Raw genomic sequence first — 20,635 nt, forward strand, 5'->3', positions numbered from 1 at the left:
AGGTTCGGCATCTGGTATTCCAGTCCTCCTGGAAATTCTTCCCACCATATTTTCTAAGCCATTCTGCTTATTGCTTTAGAGTAGAAGAGCTGGAAGCAGGAAGAACATTATCAGAAAAAGCAAGAAATAGAGTGGGTGGCTGTATAAAGAGCAGGAGAATCAGAATAAGACAGCATGAGACAGACAGCAACCTGGAGTGTGGGTGCCTACAGGAATGTGGAGCTGTGCTGGAGAGAGGATGAGTGAGGAGATGTGTCAAAGAGGCTGTGACTAAGTCTGAAAAAGAAATACAAAGGTAGAGAACAGTTACTCAACACTGGACCTGTAGGAAACCTTGACAGCTCCAACACTCTGTAGAGGGAGAGGCAGGAGGTCTCTACAGCTGGCCTCACCTCTCCATGCCAGCACAAGGCATTCATTCCCTCAACATCCATTCTTCTGTGTTCCCAGTCTTTGGCAGGAGGGGGGATCTTCTTCCTCTCTGACAACACTGTGAGGAAAAAATGAATTCTCGCTCCCAAAGGGGTGGGGGCTGGGAATAGAGCAAGAAAGGATGTGCCTAAATAGGAAGAAAAGGTCCAAAGGGGTAGGGGTAGGGGTAGTGGGAGGGGCAGGGGAAAGGAAAGAAGGGAAAGGAAAAATGATGAGAATGGAAATAAAGTCTTTGTAAATAGGGAAGGGTGGAGGGGGTGGAGGGCTAGGAATGGGGAAAAAAATAAGAACCAAGATGCATCATGTAAAGGTACAATTCCCAATGAGAAATGTAAATGTGTTGTATACCTAAAATGTACCAACAAAAGAATTTAAGAAAAAAAGAAAAAGAAAGGATCTGCCTGCTGGCCTCATACCTAGTTGCATCCATTTTCCTAAAAGAAACCACACTTGGTTTTAGCTTGTGGTGGTGTAAAAAGTCCCTTTTGTTCACGTTATTTCAGGAATCTTATGTGTGGAAGATGTACCAAGAAAGGTGCTGGGATTTCTTCCCGGCTGGCGACTGCTTTCGTAAGCAATACGAAGATCAGCTTGGATAAACCTGAACAAAAGAATCCTGGATGGTCAGCTTCCAGTGAAACAAAAGCCACCTTTTACAGTTCTACAGCACATTTGATATGTGAGGTTTTCTAGATGTCTCCTTTACAGGAAAGTATTTAACAATTTTGTGATATTTGGAAGTTGATCTGGCTTTTTGTGCCTAATGGACATAAACTGTAGTTGTGAACAAAGTAAAAAAAAGGTGAGGGGGGCGCAGGAATCTTATTGGATGCCTTCGGAGTTTTTCAGCTCTAATGTAACTAATTGGTTGCAATGCTAGCATTGAAAGGCCCAGAAAAGTCTTAAATGTGTAATGCCTAAAATTTTAAACACCTGAATGTCATACAACAGTTATTCATCAGTGGCTCATGGAATGAACTTCACAAAATCATGTTAACTAGTCTAATTTTTCCCATGGTACTTGCTAGTGACTGTAACCAGAATCAGCTTGAAAAGCTTTAAGCAGTTAATGAAATAGAAAACAAACCAATACTTTGTTGACACTGAAACATTAAGTGCCTTAAAACCTCTTTAGATAGAGCTATGCAAGTTTTTTATGTTTGTGCTCCAGAAGGACAGTTCCATTAAATAGTTGTGTTCAGTCTTACTTTCTGAAACTGCACTTGAAGGTTATTCATAATTTTTTCAGTAACAGCTTGTCAACTGCTGTTATTAGGAGAAAAGTACTGTACTGAAAATTCAGAAAAATCTTATGCCAAAATTGAGTAATGCTTTAGGGCCCCTTGTAAGTAGTGGAGCTGCTATGTTTTAGGTGAGTTTCTCAAATAAAATGAAGTGCCCACTGCAATAAAATAATACATACCAATCCATGGTTTGGCCTTTTTATAATGCACCTCTTCTGGGTGATTCTGCAACTTTGACTGCTGGGGAAAGGGACATGAGACAGTAGCTTAAGGCTCCACATGAGGAAAACAAAACTCCACAGACCCGAGAAAGTTTATTTTGGACAAATGCATGCCTGGTTGCTTGTATGTGTTCTCCTAGGACGCAGCACCTGCTATGCTGTAAATATCAAGAGGAAGGAAGATGGAAACATCACTGTGACACCCTGCCTGAAGGGAATCTACTGGGTTATGAAGCCAGAAAACAAACACAAACGGGCCCATACAGCTATTATCCCAGATGCTGTCAGGCAGAGGCAGGCTGATGCAAGAGCCCAATGCAGCACGCCAGCTGGGGCACACTGGCAAAGGCGCTGGCTCTAGGGCCAGCCTGATGCCTGCCTGCACTGAAAAGGCAACTAAAATCTGCTCTAGGCACTTCTTTTGTTCTTTTTAGGAAATCATGCTGTCCAGCCAGTCTTCTAGTTCTTCCTCGGTAACAGTTTTAGATGCACTTGGTTGCTCAGAGTCTACATTCTTTTCTTCAGTCACAGATGGTTTTTTTGCAGGAACTAGGGAAATAAAAGCAGTGTTAACAACTGCACATTAATACCAACATCAAGGACTAAACCTCCCCCTGGGTTTGTTCCACAATATAATTCAGCCCTACTTATTAGTTTCCCTATAACAACAGGAACACTCTCATTATTGTTACTCCCCCTAAGATGATACGATAATAGCTGAACAAATTAATAAGTGGGATACAGATTTGCTTGCTCTCTTGTTTATTCTGAAGTTGAATTTCACTTTTCCCTGTGTTTTGTTTTGTTTTTGGTACCAGGGATCAAACTCAGGTCCTTGCACTTGCGCAGCAGGTGACGAAACCACTGAGCTAAATCCCTGGCCCTGATTTTTTCTTTAAAGACCAACAGCTAGCTCAGTGTTCTTTTTTATATTGTAGCATTTCTGGAAGTTCATACTTTTCAGATGCAGTTTGTGCATGTGGTAGTGCAACTGCTTTAGGGCTCATCACCATCTCACAAAACATGTATACAAATTACAGTATCAAATAAGATCAAACTAGCAAGAAGGAAGCATGAAGAGCTGGTTTATAGGCCTGTTCGGACAGTCAGTTAAAAGGTCTGCTGCTGAAAAGCTGAGGGCTTCCAACAGCTTAATGTCTTTTTACAGCAGAGGTTCAATTTGCAGCTGCAGGCGTAATACTGCAGTCAGCCAGGTAGCACCTTGAGAGCTGAGTATAGCAAGCAAGAGAAATGTCGTCAGAAAGGTCAGCTCAGGGGGAAGCAGTGAGCACAGGAATAGATGTCAGGGACAATGCTGGATCGATGTCAGACGCACAGAGGTGTGTACACCGATGGGGTGGGCTGTTCCACAAAAACGCCAGAATGGAGAAGATGCATGGGGGATAAAGGAAAGTCATACCTTGTTCCTCTTGTGCCACCTGGTCATCCTTCTCAGATTTCAGGTCAGGAGATGTCTGTCCTGGTAAGACGTTATCTCCCTCTTTTACAGGCGCATCTAAATTAAGCAGCAGATCTAGTTCTTCTTCCAAATGGTCTGCTGCTGACTGCAGTGGGGAATCAGGTTTCTGAGAAGCCCCTGAAGGACCTGGTCTTGGGCTGTCTTTGCCCAGGGACCCAGGGTGGCCAGCAGTGGAAGATCTCAGCTCTGAGATGGGGCCCCTTCCTCCAGGCCCCAGAGGCCCCTTCAACTGCATTCCTAGTCCCTTGCCATCATCGTTTCTCTTTGGTCTCACCTGAGGAAGCTCTAAAGGAACCACAGTCTGAAAGAGAAGTACAGTGGTCAAGTTAAAAGTATGGGTCTTACCATATTTGCTGAGGTGGAAACAAAACACAGGGAGGCCAAGGAAGTCATCCAACTTTGAGGAGGGGGAACTCAATTCAGACACTTAGTTCACAAAATGCCTCCCACTGGGGCATTGGCCCAGCATCCTTCCTGGCTGACCTGGGGCAAACATGGGAGACCTCATGAAAACCAAGACCTATGTCTCTTATTTTCCTCCTCAGATATTGCTAGCTAGCTCAGAGCTGGAATTAAAAGGCCCACGTCTTCCTGTCACTGGCTTGAAAGTTAACTATCCCATAGGTCTATTTGAATTTATACTTCAGTCTGTAATGACATAAACATCTGTCAAAGTCACCAAGAAGTAATTAGCCTATTCATTCATTATGTTTAAATGTGTTAACATAAAGGAGCAGGAAAAATTCCCCAAGAAGGCAATAATGATTCTCCGCAACATTATTTGAGTAAAACGTGACAGATAAGAAAAAACAACAACAACAACAACAGGCAAACCTATAGTACTAGAAGCCAGGACAGTGGTTCTCTTTTGGGCAGAGGGGATTCCGAGAGGGTATGAGTGATGGCTGTTGGGAGCTGACACTGCTCTGATTCTTGATTTGGATGCTGATTCCATGGCTGTGAATATACAAGTGTACACTTCTCCATATCTGTGTTACACTTTAAAGTTAAACACTGCCCAGGTTGCAATCTAAAGACAAGAATCCCACTCCAAAGAGAAGGCTCTGCGGTGATCAGGGCCTCACAGCCACTAGGGTAAAATCAGATTCAGCCTCCACCAGGGCACTGATCCCTTGTTTTTACTTTAGAGCATCCTCAATAGATTTCATTTCCAAATAACTCCTTGAGTTTTACAGATATTTAATAAAGTAGGGCCCTATAAACACAAACTGGACTAAATGTCTAGCACTGAGCATCACACAGGACAAAGCTGGGATGTGGCCTCTATTCTAACCCTAAAATCCTTTAACCTGGAGTGTCTGCTTTTTTGTTCTGTGTTGTTTTTAACTTCCCGGATGATTCTAACATGTAAGCAGGCTGAGAAAACTCCATGGCATGGTGGAAAATGGGGAGGTTCTTCCTTGTCATTGTCTCCATTTCCAGCATGTCCCTCCCAAAGGCTGTTAATGTCATCTCTGAAACCCCTCTGGGGAAGCCCAATGGTCTGCCACCCCTACTGTCCTAGTCCAGCCCCCGTGTTCCCCCAGCCCCATGCCAGTCTCGTGCTAGGCCCCTTCTCTGTCCTCCCACAGGCAGACACGCACATTTCCAGCCCCACGTTCTGCTACCAGAATGGTGGTTGTCATCACTGTCATTTTTGTTAGAGCAGACCTGACTGGGTGACTCACCTTTAAATTTCAGCTTAAATGTTCTTAAACTGCATACCTCAGCTTGTCAGTCAACTCTTTAGGAAAGCGGTCCCAGGTCACTTGGCAGTGTATCGGGCTCATTAGCATACATGCTCATAGCACACTGTAATTCACAGGACTTAGTATAGTTTATAGACATATGGTGACTGCTGGACTAATTTAACTAATCCACCTTGCCCAACAGATGCCATTCCAGGAAGGCAGGTGTCATGTCTGTCTGCTCACCTTTGTGTTGCCACTGCCTAACACAGAGCCTGACATATTTTGACTGAAATAACACTATATTTCATTCACTTTCATTACAAGTTGATCTTTTAAAATGTCTCAAGTGTAAAACATAAAAGTAACTTTTTTAAAAAACCTTCAAATTTTGCGAGATGATACCTTAACACAAACTCTTCAATTTAGGAAAGTCTGAGACATCCTATAGAAGGATGTCTTCCCTCTAATTCTTCTGTCCCAACACAAAGCAGTTTATAGACACCTTTGGGGGTTTTACCTGGATCAACTCGGCAGCCACATTGAGTCGAAGTGAGAGAGGCAGTTCTTGAAGGCCTCGGACCAGTGACACACTATCCACATAAAGTGCTGAGTTCTAGACACACGTATTTTTAAAAGAAAGAAAAATAGCAGATGATGATTAAGTATGACTTTTTGGAAATAAAAGAATGTAACTGTAAACTCTTTACTGGCATTACTTTTGGCTGGGAATAAATGAGATATCGTAAATCACACTTGAAGGGCAGCAATTTCTCTCCACATAAAGAACAGCACAGCTGTAATCCCAGCACTCTGGGGAAACTAAGGCTGGTGGATGGCAGTTTGAGCCCAGCCTGAGCAACCTGGTAGCTTAACAAGACTCTGCCTTAAAATAAAAACTAAAAAAAAAAAAAGGATTGGGATGTATCTCAGTGCAAAGGTTCAATCCCCAGTAATGTTAAAAAAAAAAAAAAAAAAAAAAAAAGACCAAAACCAGAATGACCCTCTGGAAGCCTCAGCTCACACTGTCAGAGCAGTGGCAGGGCAGTGATCACCCTGACATCAAGATCAAACAGGAAGCTATAAACTGTGGAGTCTTCTGCAATTACTGGCAAGCTGAAAGACAAGCATTTCATGAAATCTAACTGGACACCTCCCCTGTGTTCAGACTGCTGGCCCCAGGCAGAGGAAAGAGCTCATCAGACAGTGAGATGGGGCTCAAAGGCATTCCTGAAGGAGCTGTACAGACAAAGCCTCCTCGAATCAGGAAGTACAGAATGGAAATTTACTCTCTCTAGCCAGCAGCACTCTGTGTGGTGCCATCACTAAAAGCTGCTTTTTTTTTTCATTAAGTTTATTGGTGCATTTTAGGTATAAAATACAGTTACATTCATTGTTGGGATCCTGTACCTTTACATGATATATCTTAGTTCTTATTTTTTTCCCCATTTCCCTGCCCTCCCTTCACCCCCTCCACCCTTCCATCATACCACAGTGATATATGTGCACCCATGTTTATAGCAGCACAGTTTGTAACAGCTAAAACTTGGAAACAGCCTAAATGCCCATCAACTACAGACTGCATAAAGAAGATGTGGTTTTTCTATAAAATGGAGTACTACTCAGCCATAAAGAATGAGAAACTAGAGACAGTTATAGCTAAATGGATGCACATTGAGGCCATACTCATAAATAGGACACACACATGTAAATACCAAAGTTTCTTTAGTGTGAAAAACTAAAAGTGTAAATAAGGTTCAAATGATATAATTGACAATGTGAAACAGGAAGAAAAGGTCTAAAGGAGTAGGGGAAATGGGAAGGGTAGGGGAAAGGAAAGAAGGGAAAAGAAAAATTATGAGAAAAGGAAAAACTGGAAACTAAAAGCTTCTTTTAACTCCTTTCTTAAGAAGTAAAGTGGTACTGATGTACTGATCTCTCAAATTGACCATGTGAGAAAACATTCCAGATAATCCCATGGTCCCTAACAGCTACCTGTAAGGGGGTCTTGGGCACCAAAGAGAAGCAAAAACCTAAAAGGTGATCACAGTGGTCTCACCCAGCAAAGCAAACATCTCACATCACCTTTAGTTGGCCACTCTGTCAAATGTCCAGTTAGCGCCATGTCTTATCCTGCAGTCCCTAAATTCGAGTTGAGGAAAAGCACCTAGTGGAAGTCACCTAGTTTAATCTCTACTGCAGGAATTTCTCCAGTCAATGAGTTCACACTGACAAGGGATGCAGACACATTGCTGGTGAGCTTAAGCAGAGCCCTGCCACTAACTCCAGACCTGCGGTAGCCACCAATCCACACAACAGCAGTACAGGAGAATCAAAAGGTGTGATCTGGCCTCTCAATGCCCTCCTGCAATTGTCCTGAGATGGCTCTTAGGGAAGCAACCCTGACAGCACCAAATGGGATTCTCTACCCTAACCCTGAGGAAATTTCAGTCTAAAAAGTAGTGTACTTAGGGAACAGAATGGAAGATAACAAAGCCCTGATAAGAACTTGAGACATTCAGGACAGGACCAGGCTATTCTTTCATCCTGAATACTGTACAGCAAGCCCTGTGACCAAGCCAGTAAGGCCAAGTCTCTGTTCACCAGGTTGGAAAAACCCTCCTGACCCACTGCAACGCTGGGATGCTGAATGTTTAACCCATGTTAGCCCACCGTCTAACAATATAGAAACTCTACCTTTCCCATGGCCAAATGGCTGCAAAGTCACAATGTGTAGAAACCCTTCTATAAACCAGTGAGGACTTTTTGTGATGTGTTAAGGTCCAGCTAAAAGCATGCAGATTTCCTCTGACCTCTTTTGCATCATATGCAACATAACATGGTACATTGTGAGCAAGAAAAAGTTTGTATGATTGAACAGTCTCAGGGAATGTGCTGGTTGTGTTTATGGGACAGTCTCTGATGAAAGAAGTGTGGCTGTAGTTCCCCACTGGAAAGTCTTCTCCCACGCTGCTAATTCCCTCCTTTACCCAGCACCCACGTGACTTCATACTGTTAGGCAGAAAGACATTAGCAGACCTGAGGGACAAAGGGAGTCCAAAATAGCATGCTTTTCCAGTTATAGTTAAAGAAACAAACACCTCAATGTGTAATACATTTATAATCATTTAGTAGGTCTCAGACCGAAAAACATAGGGCCTCTTATTTCTAGAACAAGAATACTGCATTCCTGGTTGCCATATTCTACAGCCCAGCGATATCAGGAAAGGAAATGCTCTTTAAAGATCTTCCCCTCCTTGGGCTCAGACTTCATTTTGATAGAACTTACTGTATGTAAATTTCTTTCCAAAATTTCTAACATGAGTAAGGCCCATTGAGGGAACACAGGCCATCTGACAGAACAAAGGGAACATCTGGCAATTCCAAAGCAAGTCTTAAGAAAACTGTCAATAAGCACCATAATCATCATTGTTCCCTGGAACCCCAAGAGTAACTCTTGTGTGCATAAACAGACATCCAAACTCGCACTCAGTACAGATGCCTATGTGGCACTGCCCACCTTCTCGTGTAAAGGCATTTGTTATGACTGTGTTTAGATGTCCCCCCCAAAGCCTCATGTGGTCATAGGTGGGGTTTTTTTCCAGAGGAGGCTGGATCTAGAATGTGACTGATTCATGAGACAATGCTAGGATTAAGGGTGTGAGTGTTATCAGCCCTAAGAGTGGGTAGGCTGGACACAATATAAGGGACAGAAAGAGGCTTGCTGCTAGTTATTTGTGGTTGGTCGATTGCTTGCTTTTGGTATCTTCTGCCTGTCACAAACTGTTTCTCCTCACCGATGCCCCTCTGCCATGCCACCCTACATAGGAACCAGCCAATTACAGACTGAAACCTCTACAAACTTTGAGCTAAATAAACCTTTCCTCCTTTAACTTGTGGGTGTCGAGTATTTTGTCTCAACAACAAGAGAAAAGTAACTAAGACAGGCATAACTCTATCTACATCCACTTGACAATATTCTACCTAGAGCCTGCACTTCCACCTATGTGTCTTGACTGAATTCTTTCATCAAAGGCGCAAAAGACCAAGGATCAAGGGACAGTTCTTCACAGCCACAGGACCCAGCTTCCTGGTGACTGCAGCACCTCCACAGTGCCTTCCTGACACTTCAGGTCACAGTGATTTCTCCTGTCTCCTTGCAGGAATTCTGAGGCCATACCCCACCATCAAATGGCATTTGGTTAAGACTTTCTATGCTTTGTCACTAATTTATCCCATAAATGCTAAAGCTGAAGGCCTCAGATATAAAGGACTGACATGAATTGATTATAATACTAAAGTGAGAATTAAAATACAGGTTTAATTGTAATAACCACCATAAATTAGCTTTTGGCTACATGCCTTAAAATATAATTACTGTTATGGTTTGGATCTAAAATGCACCCCACCCCAAGTTTCATGTGTTTAGAGGTGAGTCTTTTAAAGGTGATTGGATCACAGGAGTGCTATACTCACTGGTGTATCAATCCAGCAATGAGTTCATAGCTGAATGTGGCATTAGGAGACAGGGCCTGATTAGAGGCAGATCACTAGGGGCATAACCTAAAAGGGTATATTTTTGTCCCCAGATTATCTTTTTTTTGTCTGCTTCTTAGATGCCATAGGTTAAACAGCTTTCCTCCACCATTTCCTTCTGCCATGCCATCTCTACCTTCAAGCCAGTGAACCATGGACTAAATCCACTAAAACTGTGAGCCAAAGTAAACTCCTTTAAGTTGTGGGTATTGCACATTTTGTTCCAGTGACAGAAAATTGACTAATGCAAAGACTGGTAACAGGAGTATGATCATTTCAAAGTAAGTGTACCTAACTATGTGGTTAAAAGAGCATTTAAAACTGGTTTGCAGACAAAGTTTTAAAAGGTTTGGAGATGTAGGCTTAAAAAGCCCTAAGACACTGTAAGCAGAGTATGATTTGTGATTCTGTTTGGAGCTCAAAAAAACAAAATGCTGACAAAAATGCAAATAGTAAAGGCCAGGCTCATATGAGGTTTTAGTTAAAAACAAGGACTCTATTAAAAACTGAACTAGAGGCAATGCATGTTTTATTCTGATTAAAAATTTATCTGTCACGTGTGCAGACTGGGAGCAGAAAGGCTGGAAAATTAATGCAAAACTTCACGATGGAGTATGTCAGCGTTGTAAAGAAGTTCTTGAATGGCGGGTAAAATACAGCAAATATAAACCATTATCAAAACCTAAAAAATTGTGTTAAATGTTTATAGAAGACCATGAAGGATTCTTACCACATAATGTGTAGACCATGTGCCTATGAACTTGAGGTCTGTGCGAAATGTGGAAAGAAAGAAGACATTTTTATTCTGTTTAATAAAGAACCAGAAAAGACAGAAAATACTGAAAATAATCAAAGATCCAATCACAGAAGAAGCTGCAAAAGGAATGAAGAAAGTGATGATGACTTAGATTCTGATAATGATTTAGATGACACAGGTGAAAAATCAAGCGGATTAATGTAATGTACATTAAAAGTCAGGCTAGGAATGTGAAATTCTGATCATTTTTTGCCTTTGACAGTGTCACACATAAAATACTGTTAAATCCCAATGAGGAAGTCAGAAAAAGCTATGGAAAATAGGCAAAAGTCACATATGAACAATATGAATTAGGCATGATATTTACATAATTGTAAAACTTTTATCTAGAGTTGTCTTAAAATTTTACATTGCATATACTAGGATACCTGCCAAAAAGCAGATAAAATCAGGGTGTCATGCTGCAGTCATGGGAATTACTTAGAAGAATGTATTACCCAATATCAAATTTAATAAGATTCAGAATTCATGCTTGTATAAGAACTATCCAAATGTGATGGCACATGCCTATAATCCCAGCACTCAGGGAGCTGAGGCAGGAGGATTGCTACAAGTTCAAAGCCAGCCTGGGCCACATAGTGAGTTCAAGGCCAGCCTGAACTACACAGCAAGACCCTGTCTCAAAAAAAAAAAATACAAAAACTATCTAATGTAAAACTAAGACATGATTTTAATTACCCTTAAAAAATTAGTCCATGGAAAGTACCTTTTAATGATTGACCCTCAAATACAAAACGATCCACTTGGCCAAAGCCCCCTTACTTAATGTTTACTTGTTACAAAGCAAAAAGTTTATTCTTTAAAAATAATGTTTATCAAATGTATAGCCATTTTTCTCAGGTTTTACATTTTTCCTCTTGTGAAATATACATCCAAAAATGCACAGAATTTATATGGATAGTTTAATAAGTAATAATAAAGGAAATGCATAATATGTACACATGGAGGAAGAAACCGCCAGCACTGGAAGCTCCCCGCCAGGCCCTCTGTCATCACTGGTTCACCCTTCTTCCCTAGTCTGCCCTGTGTCGAATTCTGATGATTATTTTCTTTATCATTTAGTACCCAAACTACTCCAAAACAGTATATATTAGCTGTGGCTGATTTTTAACCAGTTCTTTCCTATTCTTTTATTTTGAAAAATCTCAAACCTGAAGGAAAGTAACAAAGAAGTAAAATGAACCTTTTCATGCTCTTCATCACAATTCCAGTTGCTAGCATTTTGTCATGTTTTCTTTATAGCCCTATAGATGGGTATTTTATATGCTGAACTGTTTAAAGCATTGGTTTTAAAATTTATATGAACAGATTTATACTATGTATATTATTTTGTCTGTTTTTTCATTTTTATAAAGTTTGGGAGATTGATCCATTTTGTTATAAAAGCTGTATTTATTTTTTTTTAATTTATCTGTTTTGTCCATGTCCTAAAACTTTGTGAGAGACTAAATTTAAAGGTGGCAGACTAGTCTGACAGAAAAAATTTCAAGACAGCCCAACATTTAGGCTGTTACATGGATAGTGGTGGGTACTTTTACCCAGATCTATAATAAGAATGAGTACAAAACACAGAGCCAAAAGAAGTAAAAATTTTTCAGCTTGGCAAAAACACACCCCCCATGAATAGAAAAAAACATATAAAGTTGAGGCCAAAGGAGAAAATGGTTGCTTTTAAAAAGTCAGATACTTTACATCTGGACAATAAAAAGATATCTTAAGGGCATCTCAAAAATTGGTCAGACCAATTACTCATCACAGGTTTAAGGGTGTAAAACTCCATTAAGACTGCTTAAAAGAAAGAAAAAGAGCCTGAGGGCACCTTGCTCACTCAAAGACACTAAAAAAATGTTTCCCCAAATTCAGCCATCCAGGCACTGGAGGTCACTGCATACTTAGTCCAAGGGAGCCTGACTACCGCTTGAGCTGATGACAGACACTTGTATGACCCATGTGGTACCAGTTCTGGCACCATGATTACCCAGATTTCAGAAAAGGTACTGGGAGGCCAGACAATGTGCCCCTAAAAGGGCAATACGTAAAGCTAAAGGTACTGCAGAGACAACCCCCCGCCCCCGCAAAGTTGGAGATGCCAAAAATGTAAAACACCTGCTAAAAACAACTCTGGACAGTAAAGAGAGCCAGCCTGAGAAGGAGGCCACGTGGGCTGCAACTGACAAGGCCATGGGCACAAATCTCACCACAACTTGCCCTGGGCACAAGACATAAAGCTATAGGATTTAATGTTTGCCCTGCAGGATTTCAATCTTGCTTTGGTCTGATTCGTTTCCATGTCACCATTTCTCCCTTTTAAAATGTTTTACCTTATGCTATTATATATTAAAAGCACTTAACTTTCTTTTTTTTAGTTTTACAGGGGCTCATAGCTAAGCGTTAACCTTGAATCTCAAAAATAAACTTTGGACTTTTCAACAATGCTAAAACTATTAGAACTTTGGTCACTTTTAGAGATGGATTAAATAAATTTTACACTGTAGAATAAACATGAGCCTTTTAGGGGCCTGGAGTGCAATGTTGTGGTTTAGACCTAAAATGTCCCCCAAAAAGACTTGTGTGTTCCAAAGTGGGACTCCTAAAGGGCGACTGAATTGTGAGGCCGTGAAAGCCTCATTGGTGGGTCGATTCATCAGTATGTTCCTGAGCTGCATGTACTGTTTGGAGGTATGGCTGGCAAAAAGAGGAGGGTTGTTGAGGGAATGACCTGGAAGGATATGTTAACCTCCTTTCTCTCACTGCTTCCTGGCTGCCGTTGGCTAAAAAGCTTTCATCCACTATGCCACTTGTGTCTTGGAGCTAGCCAACCATGGACACCATGAGTCAAAATAAACTTCTCTTTTACATTGTAGGTATCAAAGATTTTGTTACAGCAACAAAAAATGTATCTGTACAGTTATTTCTGCCTAGATGCCCCGTCCCCACACCCACCTGGCCAGCCCTGATGGTTCCTAACAGTGACCTAGCAACTAATAAAAAGACAGTACACCCAGAGGATATTGTGAAGGAGGAAGGAGGGTGCAAAGAGAAGAAGGGATACTCTAATGCCTTCTCACCTGTGAACCTGAGGCTGGGAGACAGGAGCACCCCTGCTGTTAGAACAACATCCCTCCACCCCTAGCAGTGTGCATGGAGCCCTATATAGGTAGTGGGAACCTGTAACGCTGAAGGTCTTCTCTGGTCAAGACCCTGAGTCTCAGACTTGTGTAAAAGCACACTCTTTGGAGAAAGGAGCTGCTGTAAACCTCACTTGCAAGATGAAATAACACCCTTTACTCTGACTGTTACACCCCGTTAGAAGTGGACAACACTTACTGTCCAGATGTGTTTGGAGCTCAGGAATCACATATACAGAGAACCATAGAAGCACCTAGACTGGAAAGCTTGTAAAGATAACAGATTCTCAGTCCCCACTCACAGAACTGGACTCTGCGGGGAGTCCATGCCTTTAAAAGCTAGGAATACAGAACCACTGTACATCACTCAACATTTAGCAGTTATACATACAGCATCTCCTGAACAAAAAAGCCAGTAGGTCAACACAAACTAAAAGTGGAATAAAAAACTTCAGGTGATTAAAAAAAAAAAATGAAACGATTTTTTCAACCAAAGAAGTTCTCACCCATTTCTTCCTTACATGATCCCCATACTGTGCAAAGCAAAAATGTGAACAGACCACTCCTGGACCTAAGCAATGAGCCCCTCTGGGGTGATGGGCCTGGCATGGCTCATGTAGAGCACCTTGACTGCCAGATTCTGTCCCCTTCATCCTACCAATCAGCCCTAGGGAGACGAATGTGAGTTGAAGCTGTGACACTATGTCCTTTTCCTGGCAGATTCCCTGTGAGAATTTCTAACATGTCTCACTACAAAGAAAAAACCTATTTCTAACCCATCCTTATTACCTTATGTCACTGTGCACATTGGACCCATGTATGGGAAGGCATGAGGATTAACAAGTGCAAACATGTGCTTACAAAATTAAAAACTGAAAACAATATAAATATTCACATCTTTTTCTCTCTCAAGTAAGCAAAAAGAAAGAAAACTAGTGAGACTACAAATAGTTTTGATGGAGAAATAATTAATTCAGTTTTGGATGGATCCTGCCAACATCTCCAATTCAAAATGGTCAACAGCAAACTTTTTCTACTCTTTGCAGGTATCAATGCTCAGTCACTCAAGCTAGAAAGACTGGAGCCATTGCAAATCTTTCTTGTCCCGTGTCTCACATCTGGTCATTGACTTCGGTCTAACTTATCCTCTGCTGAAGTCTCATCTGTCCGTAACCTCCTTTTCCACCCTCACCCCTTTGTCTGACATAACAGTTTCTAACTGGTTTGTCTCCCTCTAGCCTCTCATCTGTTCAGTCTTTCTTCTCAACACTGCTAAAGTCAAATCTCACCATCTTCGTGTTCCTGCTAAACAAGGCTTCTTAAATAATATTAGTAATATGAATCATTTTGGTGTTTTGTATCTATCAGGAGCTGCACTAAAAGGTTCTAATTATCTAATTTAATCCTCACTACAACTCCAAGTTATAGTTTATTATTAGCAGTACTTTACATACGAGAAAAGAAAAAGTTTGCCCACATCGCTGAACTAGGATTCACACTCAGGTTTATGTTTCCAAAGACTACGTTCTTACTCACATGCTAAGAAACCCCTGAAGACAATGACAATGTTGGTACCAGCTGGCCTAGAACCAACCACCCCTGAAGACTTCTCCTCTGGAAATACTATACACTGACCACACTGCTAAGTCTCAACACAATCTAGTTTTCCCTATCTCCTCATTGCTCTTTGGTAGAAAGAAGTTACCAGAATCATACCCATCCACAAAGGCCCATTCTAATGACCTCTTCCCATAGTACTGTTCTTAATCTCTGTCCAAAGTAGCTGTCTCTAATAGTGTTACATTGATCCATTTGTCATGACACTTATTTAATGTTGCTTTTTCATTTATTGTGTAAATATCTGCTGCACATCTAATATGGGTCAGCCACTGGCCTCAGGTAAGCTGCATCTAATACAGTATCTAGTAAATAACAAATCTTCATGTTTTGATGATGAAACTAAAAACTATATGAAATTCTGAAGATATTTGAAATATTTTCTGCTACCTAGTATGGACCAGAAGCAATTGAAATGTGAATTATTTGGCTTTCACTGTATTCCTCAGCAAACTCAGTTTGTCTACTTTCAACTAAACTGTACAGAATCCTAAACTGTATTTCAGGTACCAATAATTCTGTGCATTTTTAAAGGAGGGGGAGGATACCCATTATCTCTTATATGGAAAGAAGCTGTGAATTCCTGTTTGGGAAGATATCAGAACCCTTGGGAAGAAACTACTGGATGAACACATAGCAAATAAAGTGTTTGGGGTTTATGGATTCACTGAAGGACTTCTATAATATTTGTTTCTATTTTCTACCTTTAATCTCCTATGATACAGAAGAGTTAGTTAAAACTGTAAGAATAAGGGAACCATGTAGAACAAAAGGTTAATTTTCAGCTGTAAAGGGAACTGTCACATATTGACAAAAAGACCAAGTTCCAAAGTAATCTACTGTCATAATCATGACTATGCACTTTCTGCCTCACAACTCAGCCTAAGAGTAATTCACACAGAGGCAGGTAGAAGGCTGACCTCATGCTTGCTGCACTTGTACAGTTTCAGTCTCCTGAAATTTTTCTGGACAGTTTAGATAACTGGGAAGAAGCTGTACATGAATTACAATTTTTTTTCCACATGCCAACTCTGTCTCAAGAATAATGAGGAAGGTACTAGTCCTTCAGCCTTGAGAAGAGCCAATCCACATTCAAGACAATCTCACTTTACCTGTTTGGGACACGAAGCTTCACCATCCCATTCTTTCTCCTCTGCAAACCGGAACTGTGAGAAGTAGTCCCCTAGGAGTACGGAGAAAAAAACAACAACATACAATTTTATGCAAAAAACAAGAAAAATCTCGGTGTCTCTGACCTTCCCTCTTAGAGCAAAAGTGCCATTTCTGCAGAACTAACTTTTCCAAATTCAGTGATACCACCCTGCAAGGGCCTTGCCCCCATGCTTCTACACACATCTGTGCATGGTGTGCATACGAAAATACCACTGGCAACTGCACTCACTGTTCCACTGGCTGCTCAGGAAGCCACTATTCTACACACTTCTCAAGGGACAAGTCAACAGTTCAGGCCTGCAGACATGGTACCTACCCACGTCTGGCATATTTCTGTCTCCTCTACTCAGTGTTTGCAAGGCAACTTATAATTCAGGGAGTGGGCAGGCAGAAAAAGAAAGACAGAAAGCAATTCTAGACTGATTCACAATATAACAGACAAACTATCAGAGGAGAAGTCACCAACCTCCACTCTCATTCCAAAAATCACCTGGCTAAATGTCAAATGCAAAATAAAGTACAAAGAATGCACATTAGATCTTAATGTAAATCATGGTGCACTACTCTGAAATCTGACAATAACGGAATATGAACATGCATGGCCAACATGCATAAGCATCAACGACAACCCTATGCTGCAAGCTCTGTCACAGGCTTACTTTGTAAATGTGTACATATCTGATCACTTGCATTATAAAGTTTTTGGCTTTTCAGAGCCCCCAAAATTTAGTCCCACTTCCTTAACCCCCATTTACTTTCTATTTTTTCAGGCTTTCTATTACAAAGTCAGACTTCACATTCTGCACACGTCATTCACCATCCCACTCTTCTTTTCTTTTCATATTCCTTCCCTTGTCACCCAGACCTGGTGTCTCTACTCATGGATATTTCAAGACTCCAATGCAGGCCCACTTATTTCCTCTATGATACCTCCCAAAGGATCTAACCACAGAATTTATTCTTTTCTTCTAAATTAGAGTGCCAAAAAGAAGGAGGGGGAACTCAAAAGTAAAGAGATGAACAAAGGTAAAACTAGAACTGACTACCTACTCCACAATACCCAAAGCACACAGATCACACCATTAACATATGGCAACATCAAAGGGAACGTAAGAGGACCATGGAGAAAGAGTAAAATCACTGTGCTCAGCCGCTGATAAATCAGTTTCATCCCTCAAAATCCACAATATAAAGGCTCTGATTAATGTAATAGGTCCCGTATATGTATGTAAATGTGTGTGTGCATGGATGCATTGTGATTATATGTGCATTTACTGTATAAATAACCTGTGCAACACTAACTTTCAAAAGGACTATAACAAGGCCACAAAAACCCCCAATTTTAAAATTTAATAGTCATACAAACCTGGCAATAGTACATAAACAGATATTAATAAAAAAATTTAGGGCTGGGGATTTAGCTCAGTGGCACTGTGCCTGCCTCACAAGCCCAAGGTCCTGAGTTCAATCCCCGGTACCGCAAAAAAAAAAAAAAAAAATTAGAAATTTGAAAAATTTCTCCCACATGAGTATTTCAGAAGAAAACAAACTGTAGAATTAGAATACAGAAAGGAGTAATAAATTAATAAAAATGTACCCATGAGATATGAGTAAAGCCTTCTCAGAAAAAACGTTGAAGTCTTATGCTTTCATTACTAAGTAAAGAATGAATTTTTAAAAAGCAGTCAATTGTTTTACAAAGTTAATGGTGAAAAAGCAAAACAGAAAAGCTGGCAAAAAGAATGAACAATTGTTTTTAAGAAATAAACATCAATCTTACCTTTTTTTTTTTGCGGGGGGGGGCAGTATGGGGATCAAACTCGGGACCTTGTGCTTGCAAGGCAGGCGGCAGAACCACTGAGCTAAATCCCCAGCCCCTTACCTATTTTTAAATAAATAAAATCCAGAAGAATAAATTAATACTGCTGTTGTTTAACTTTCTTTGAAAGGGCAACCAGTGCAATTAAAGAGGAGAATGAATTAAGTGGTATTAACACTGGAAAAAGGGAGACAAAAACATGATAATTTCAAAGAAACATACTCAAGTGCCTGGTAAACTCAAAGGAATCAGTGAAAAAGGATTCAGAAAGTTGGCACTGTTCCAATATTTATGTATTTTTTTTAAAAATAGCTCTCAAGCCAGTCCCAGCACCAGGAAGGAGGCTCCCCTGCTGCCATCCCAGGATCCTAGGGCAGAGAAGCTCAGCCAGTCCCAGCACCCAGAAGGAAGCTCCCCCACTGCCACTGCAAGCTCCTAGGGCAGAGAAGGTGAGCTGTGTGGCCCCAGAAGCACCCCCCCACCGCACCGTGGAAATGAGAAAACACATAAACAAGCCTCAAAAACAGACTTCCAAATCACCTACAGCAACCCCAAAGGGAAACACGATGGAACAATCTGATACTCAACCACCTGGACTCTGAACTGGCAACAAAAGAGGATCTGGGAAAAATGAAATCAGAAATAATTACTCAGATAACAGCAAAGATTTTGCTCATGGTGCAAGACATGATTAATAAATCTAGAGAGGACACAGATAAAAAAAATAGAGGATCTGAGGAACATGATGGAATCCCAACATAAGAAACAAATGGAATCCATAAAACAGATACAAACAGATTTCCAGGAGATTAAAAAATCCATCGAAAGTCTGCACAGCAGAATGAACCAATGTGAGGATAGAATTTCAGATATAGAAGATAAGATTGCAATTAGTGACCAGGAAAAGAAAAATTGCTTTAAAATTGTAAGGGACCACAAGAAATCAATCCAGCAGCTGCTAGACAATGCAAAGAAGAATAACATAAGACTGATTGGAGTCAATGAAGAAACAGAAGAGAGTGCAGATGACATAAAGAAAATGTTCACAGAAGTGATGGCAGAAAACTTCCCAAGGAGGGGAAAAGAACCTGACATACAGATAAGTGAGGCATATAGGACTCCAAATAGCCTTGATCAAAAAAATCTACACATAGGCATATAATAGTTAGGATTCCAGAAATCCAACAGAAGAACAAAATTCTACAAGCAGTGAGAGAAAAGAAACAAATCACATACAAAGGAAAGCCCATCAGAATCACAGCAGACTTCTCAATGCAAACCCTCAGGGGAAGAAGAGCTTGGAGTGATGTATTTCAAGCCCTAAAGGAAAACAGCCTCCAACCCAGATTGATGTACCCTGCAAAACTATCTTTCAAAATTGATGGAGAAATAAGATACTTTCGTGATAAAGAGCACCTCAGGAACTTCATGAATATCAAACTGGTGTTGTGCCCAGATCGCGAAGTCCCCAAAGACCATCAAGGAGCCGATTCCGATGTAAACAAACGAGGGTCGTTTATTCAAGCTCGAGCAGGGGCACTCAATCGTCACCGACGCAGCGGATCAGGATTGAGAGCCTCGAATTCCAAATCAGCAGGGTTTTTATTGTGGCTACCGCAAGGTTTGGGGATGTTCCATTTAGCAGTTACATGATTGGTTGATATTTAGCAAGCATGGGGGGTTGAGGGGTAGCTACATGTAGAGTTTATGGGAAAAAGGAACAATCAGCACATTGACAGAATGTTTTATAGATAATGGGCCCGGGAGCATCTGTTTTCTGGGCAGACAGAGGATTGAGTTAGGAGCTGTGTCTTTTTTTATCTGTTGTCCCACAGCAAGGACATTTTATCATTAGTTTATGGGCACAAAGGAGACTAGGGGAATAGTTGACTTCAGTGAAGTGGAATTTATGTCAAGGCCATTTTACTGTCTTATATTTAAGATGGAGTCAAACTTTAAAATGGAGTTAGTTAGGTCTCACACTGGCACTCCAAAAAATTTTAGACAATACCCTAGGGAAAAGACAATGAGGATCACAACCCCAGGAAACCCAGCAGAATGAATCCATTGGGTGTGACAAATTAAATGCAAAGGGGGAGAAGCCAACAAAAAAGTCAGGACAAGGCTTTTAAAACTTTGAACTTCATCTCCCTAATGAGTGTATAATTCAATCTTATTATTGTACTGATTAGTAGTTTTCTGATTCTAGAGTTGCACACCTTTCCTTGTGCTGTACTGCCTATTTATCATCTTATGTCTACTTTTTAATTGGGTTGTCTATTAATGAGCTGTAAGAGTTCTTTATATATTCTGGTCATAGGTTATATGCATTGTAAATATGGTCTGTTTAAGGACTTTTTCATTTGAATGATGTCATTTAAAGTTCTAATTTTTGATGCAATCTCATTTATCAATTTTTTTCTTTTATACATCATGTTTTTTGTATCCTAGGTAGTTCTTGCCTACCCTGAATTCATAAA

At 40.7% G+C, this 20,635-nt stretch overlaps 2 protein-coding genes and 1 pseudogene across 4 annotated transcripts in view; 2 read left to right on the forward strand and 1 right to left on the reverse strand.

Annotated features, from left to right (window-relative positions):
- Positions 1–3,059, forward strand: part of Ryr3 (ryanodine receptor 3) — a 565,647-nt gene extending 562,588 nt beyond the window's left edge. For all 3 annotated transcript variants that reach the window (XM_087207452.1, XM_087207454.1, XM_087207453.1), the window contains one exon: positions 936–3,059. In XM_087207452.1, coding sequence (XP_087063578.1) covers positions 936–1,031 — 96 coding nt within the window. In that variant the 3' untranslated portion in view covers positions 1,032–3,059. The remainder of the gene's footprint in view (positions 1–935) is intronic.
- The window catches only part of Aven (apoptosis and caspase activation inhibitor), a 190,122-nt gene continuing 171,458 nt past the window's right edge, over positions 1,972–20,635 (reverse strand). The window contains exons 4-7 of the mRNA XM_021241839.2: positions 16,276–16,346; positions 5,586–5,681; positions 3,318–3,678; positions 1,972–2,446 (exon numbers count right to left, since the gene is read on the reverse strand). Of these exons, the coding sequence (XP_021097498.2) occupies positions 2,328–2,446; positions 3,318–3,678; positions 5,586–5,681; positions 16,276–16,346 (647 nt within the window). The 3' untranslated portion in view covers positions 1,972–2,327. The remainder of the gene's footprint in view (positions 2,447–3,317; positions 3,679–5,585; positions 5,682–16,275; positions 16,347–20,635) is intronic.
- On the forward strand, positions 6,277–11,566 carry LOC147829026 (uncharacterized protein C9orf85 homolog pseudogene; annotated as a pseudogene).

Source organism: Heterocephalus glaber, unplaced genomic scaffold (genome assembly GCF_053883595.1).
Source record: "Heterocephalus glaber isolate CG9 unplaced genomic scaffold, H.glaber_assembly_v1.0 deba00000809, whole genome shotgun sequence".
Taxonomy (NCBI): Eukaryota; Metazoa; Chordata; class Mammalia; order Rodentia; family Bathyergidae; genus Heterocephalus; species Heterocephalus glaber.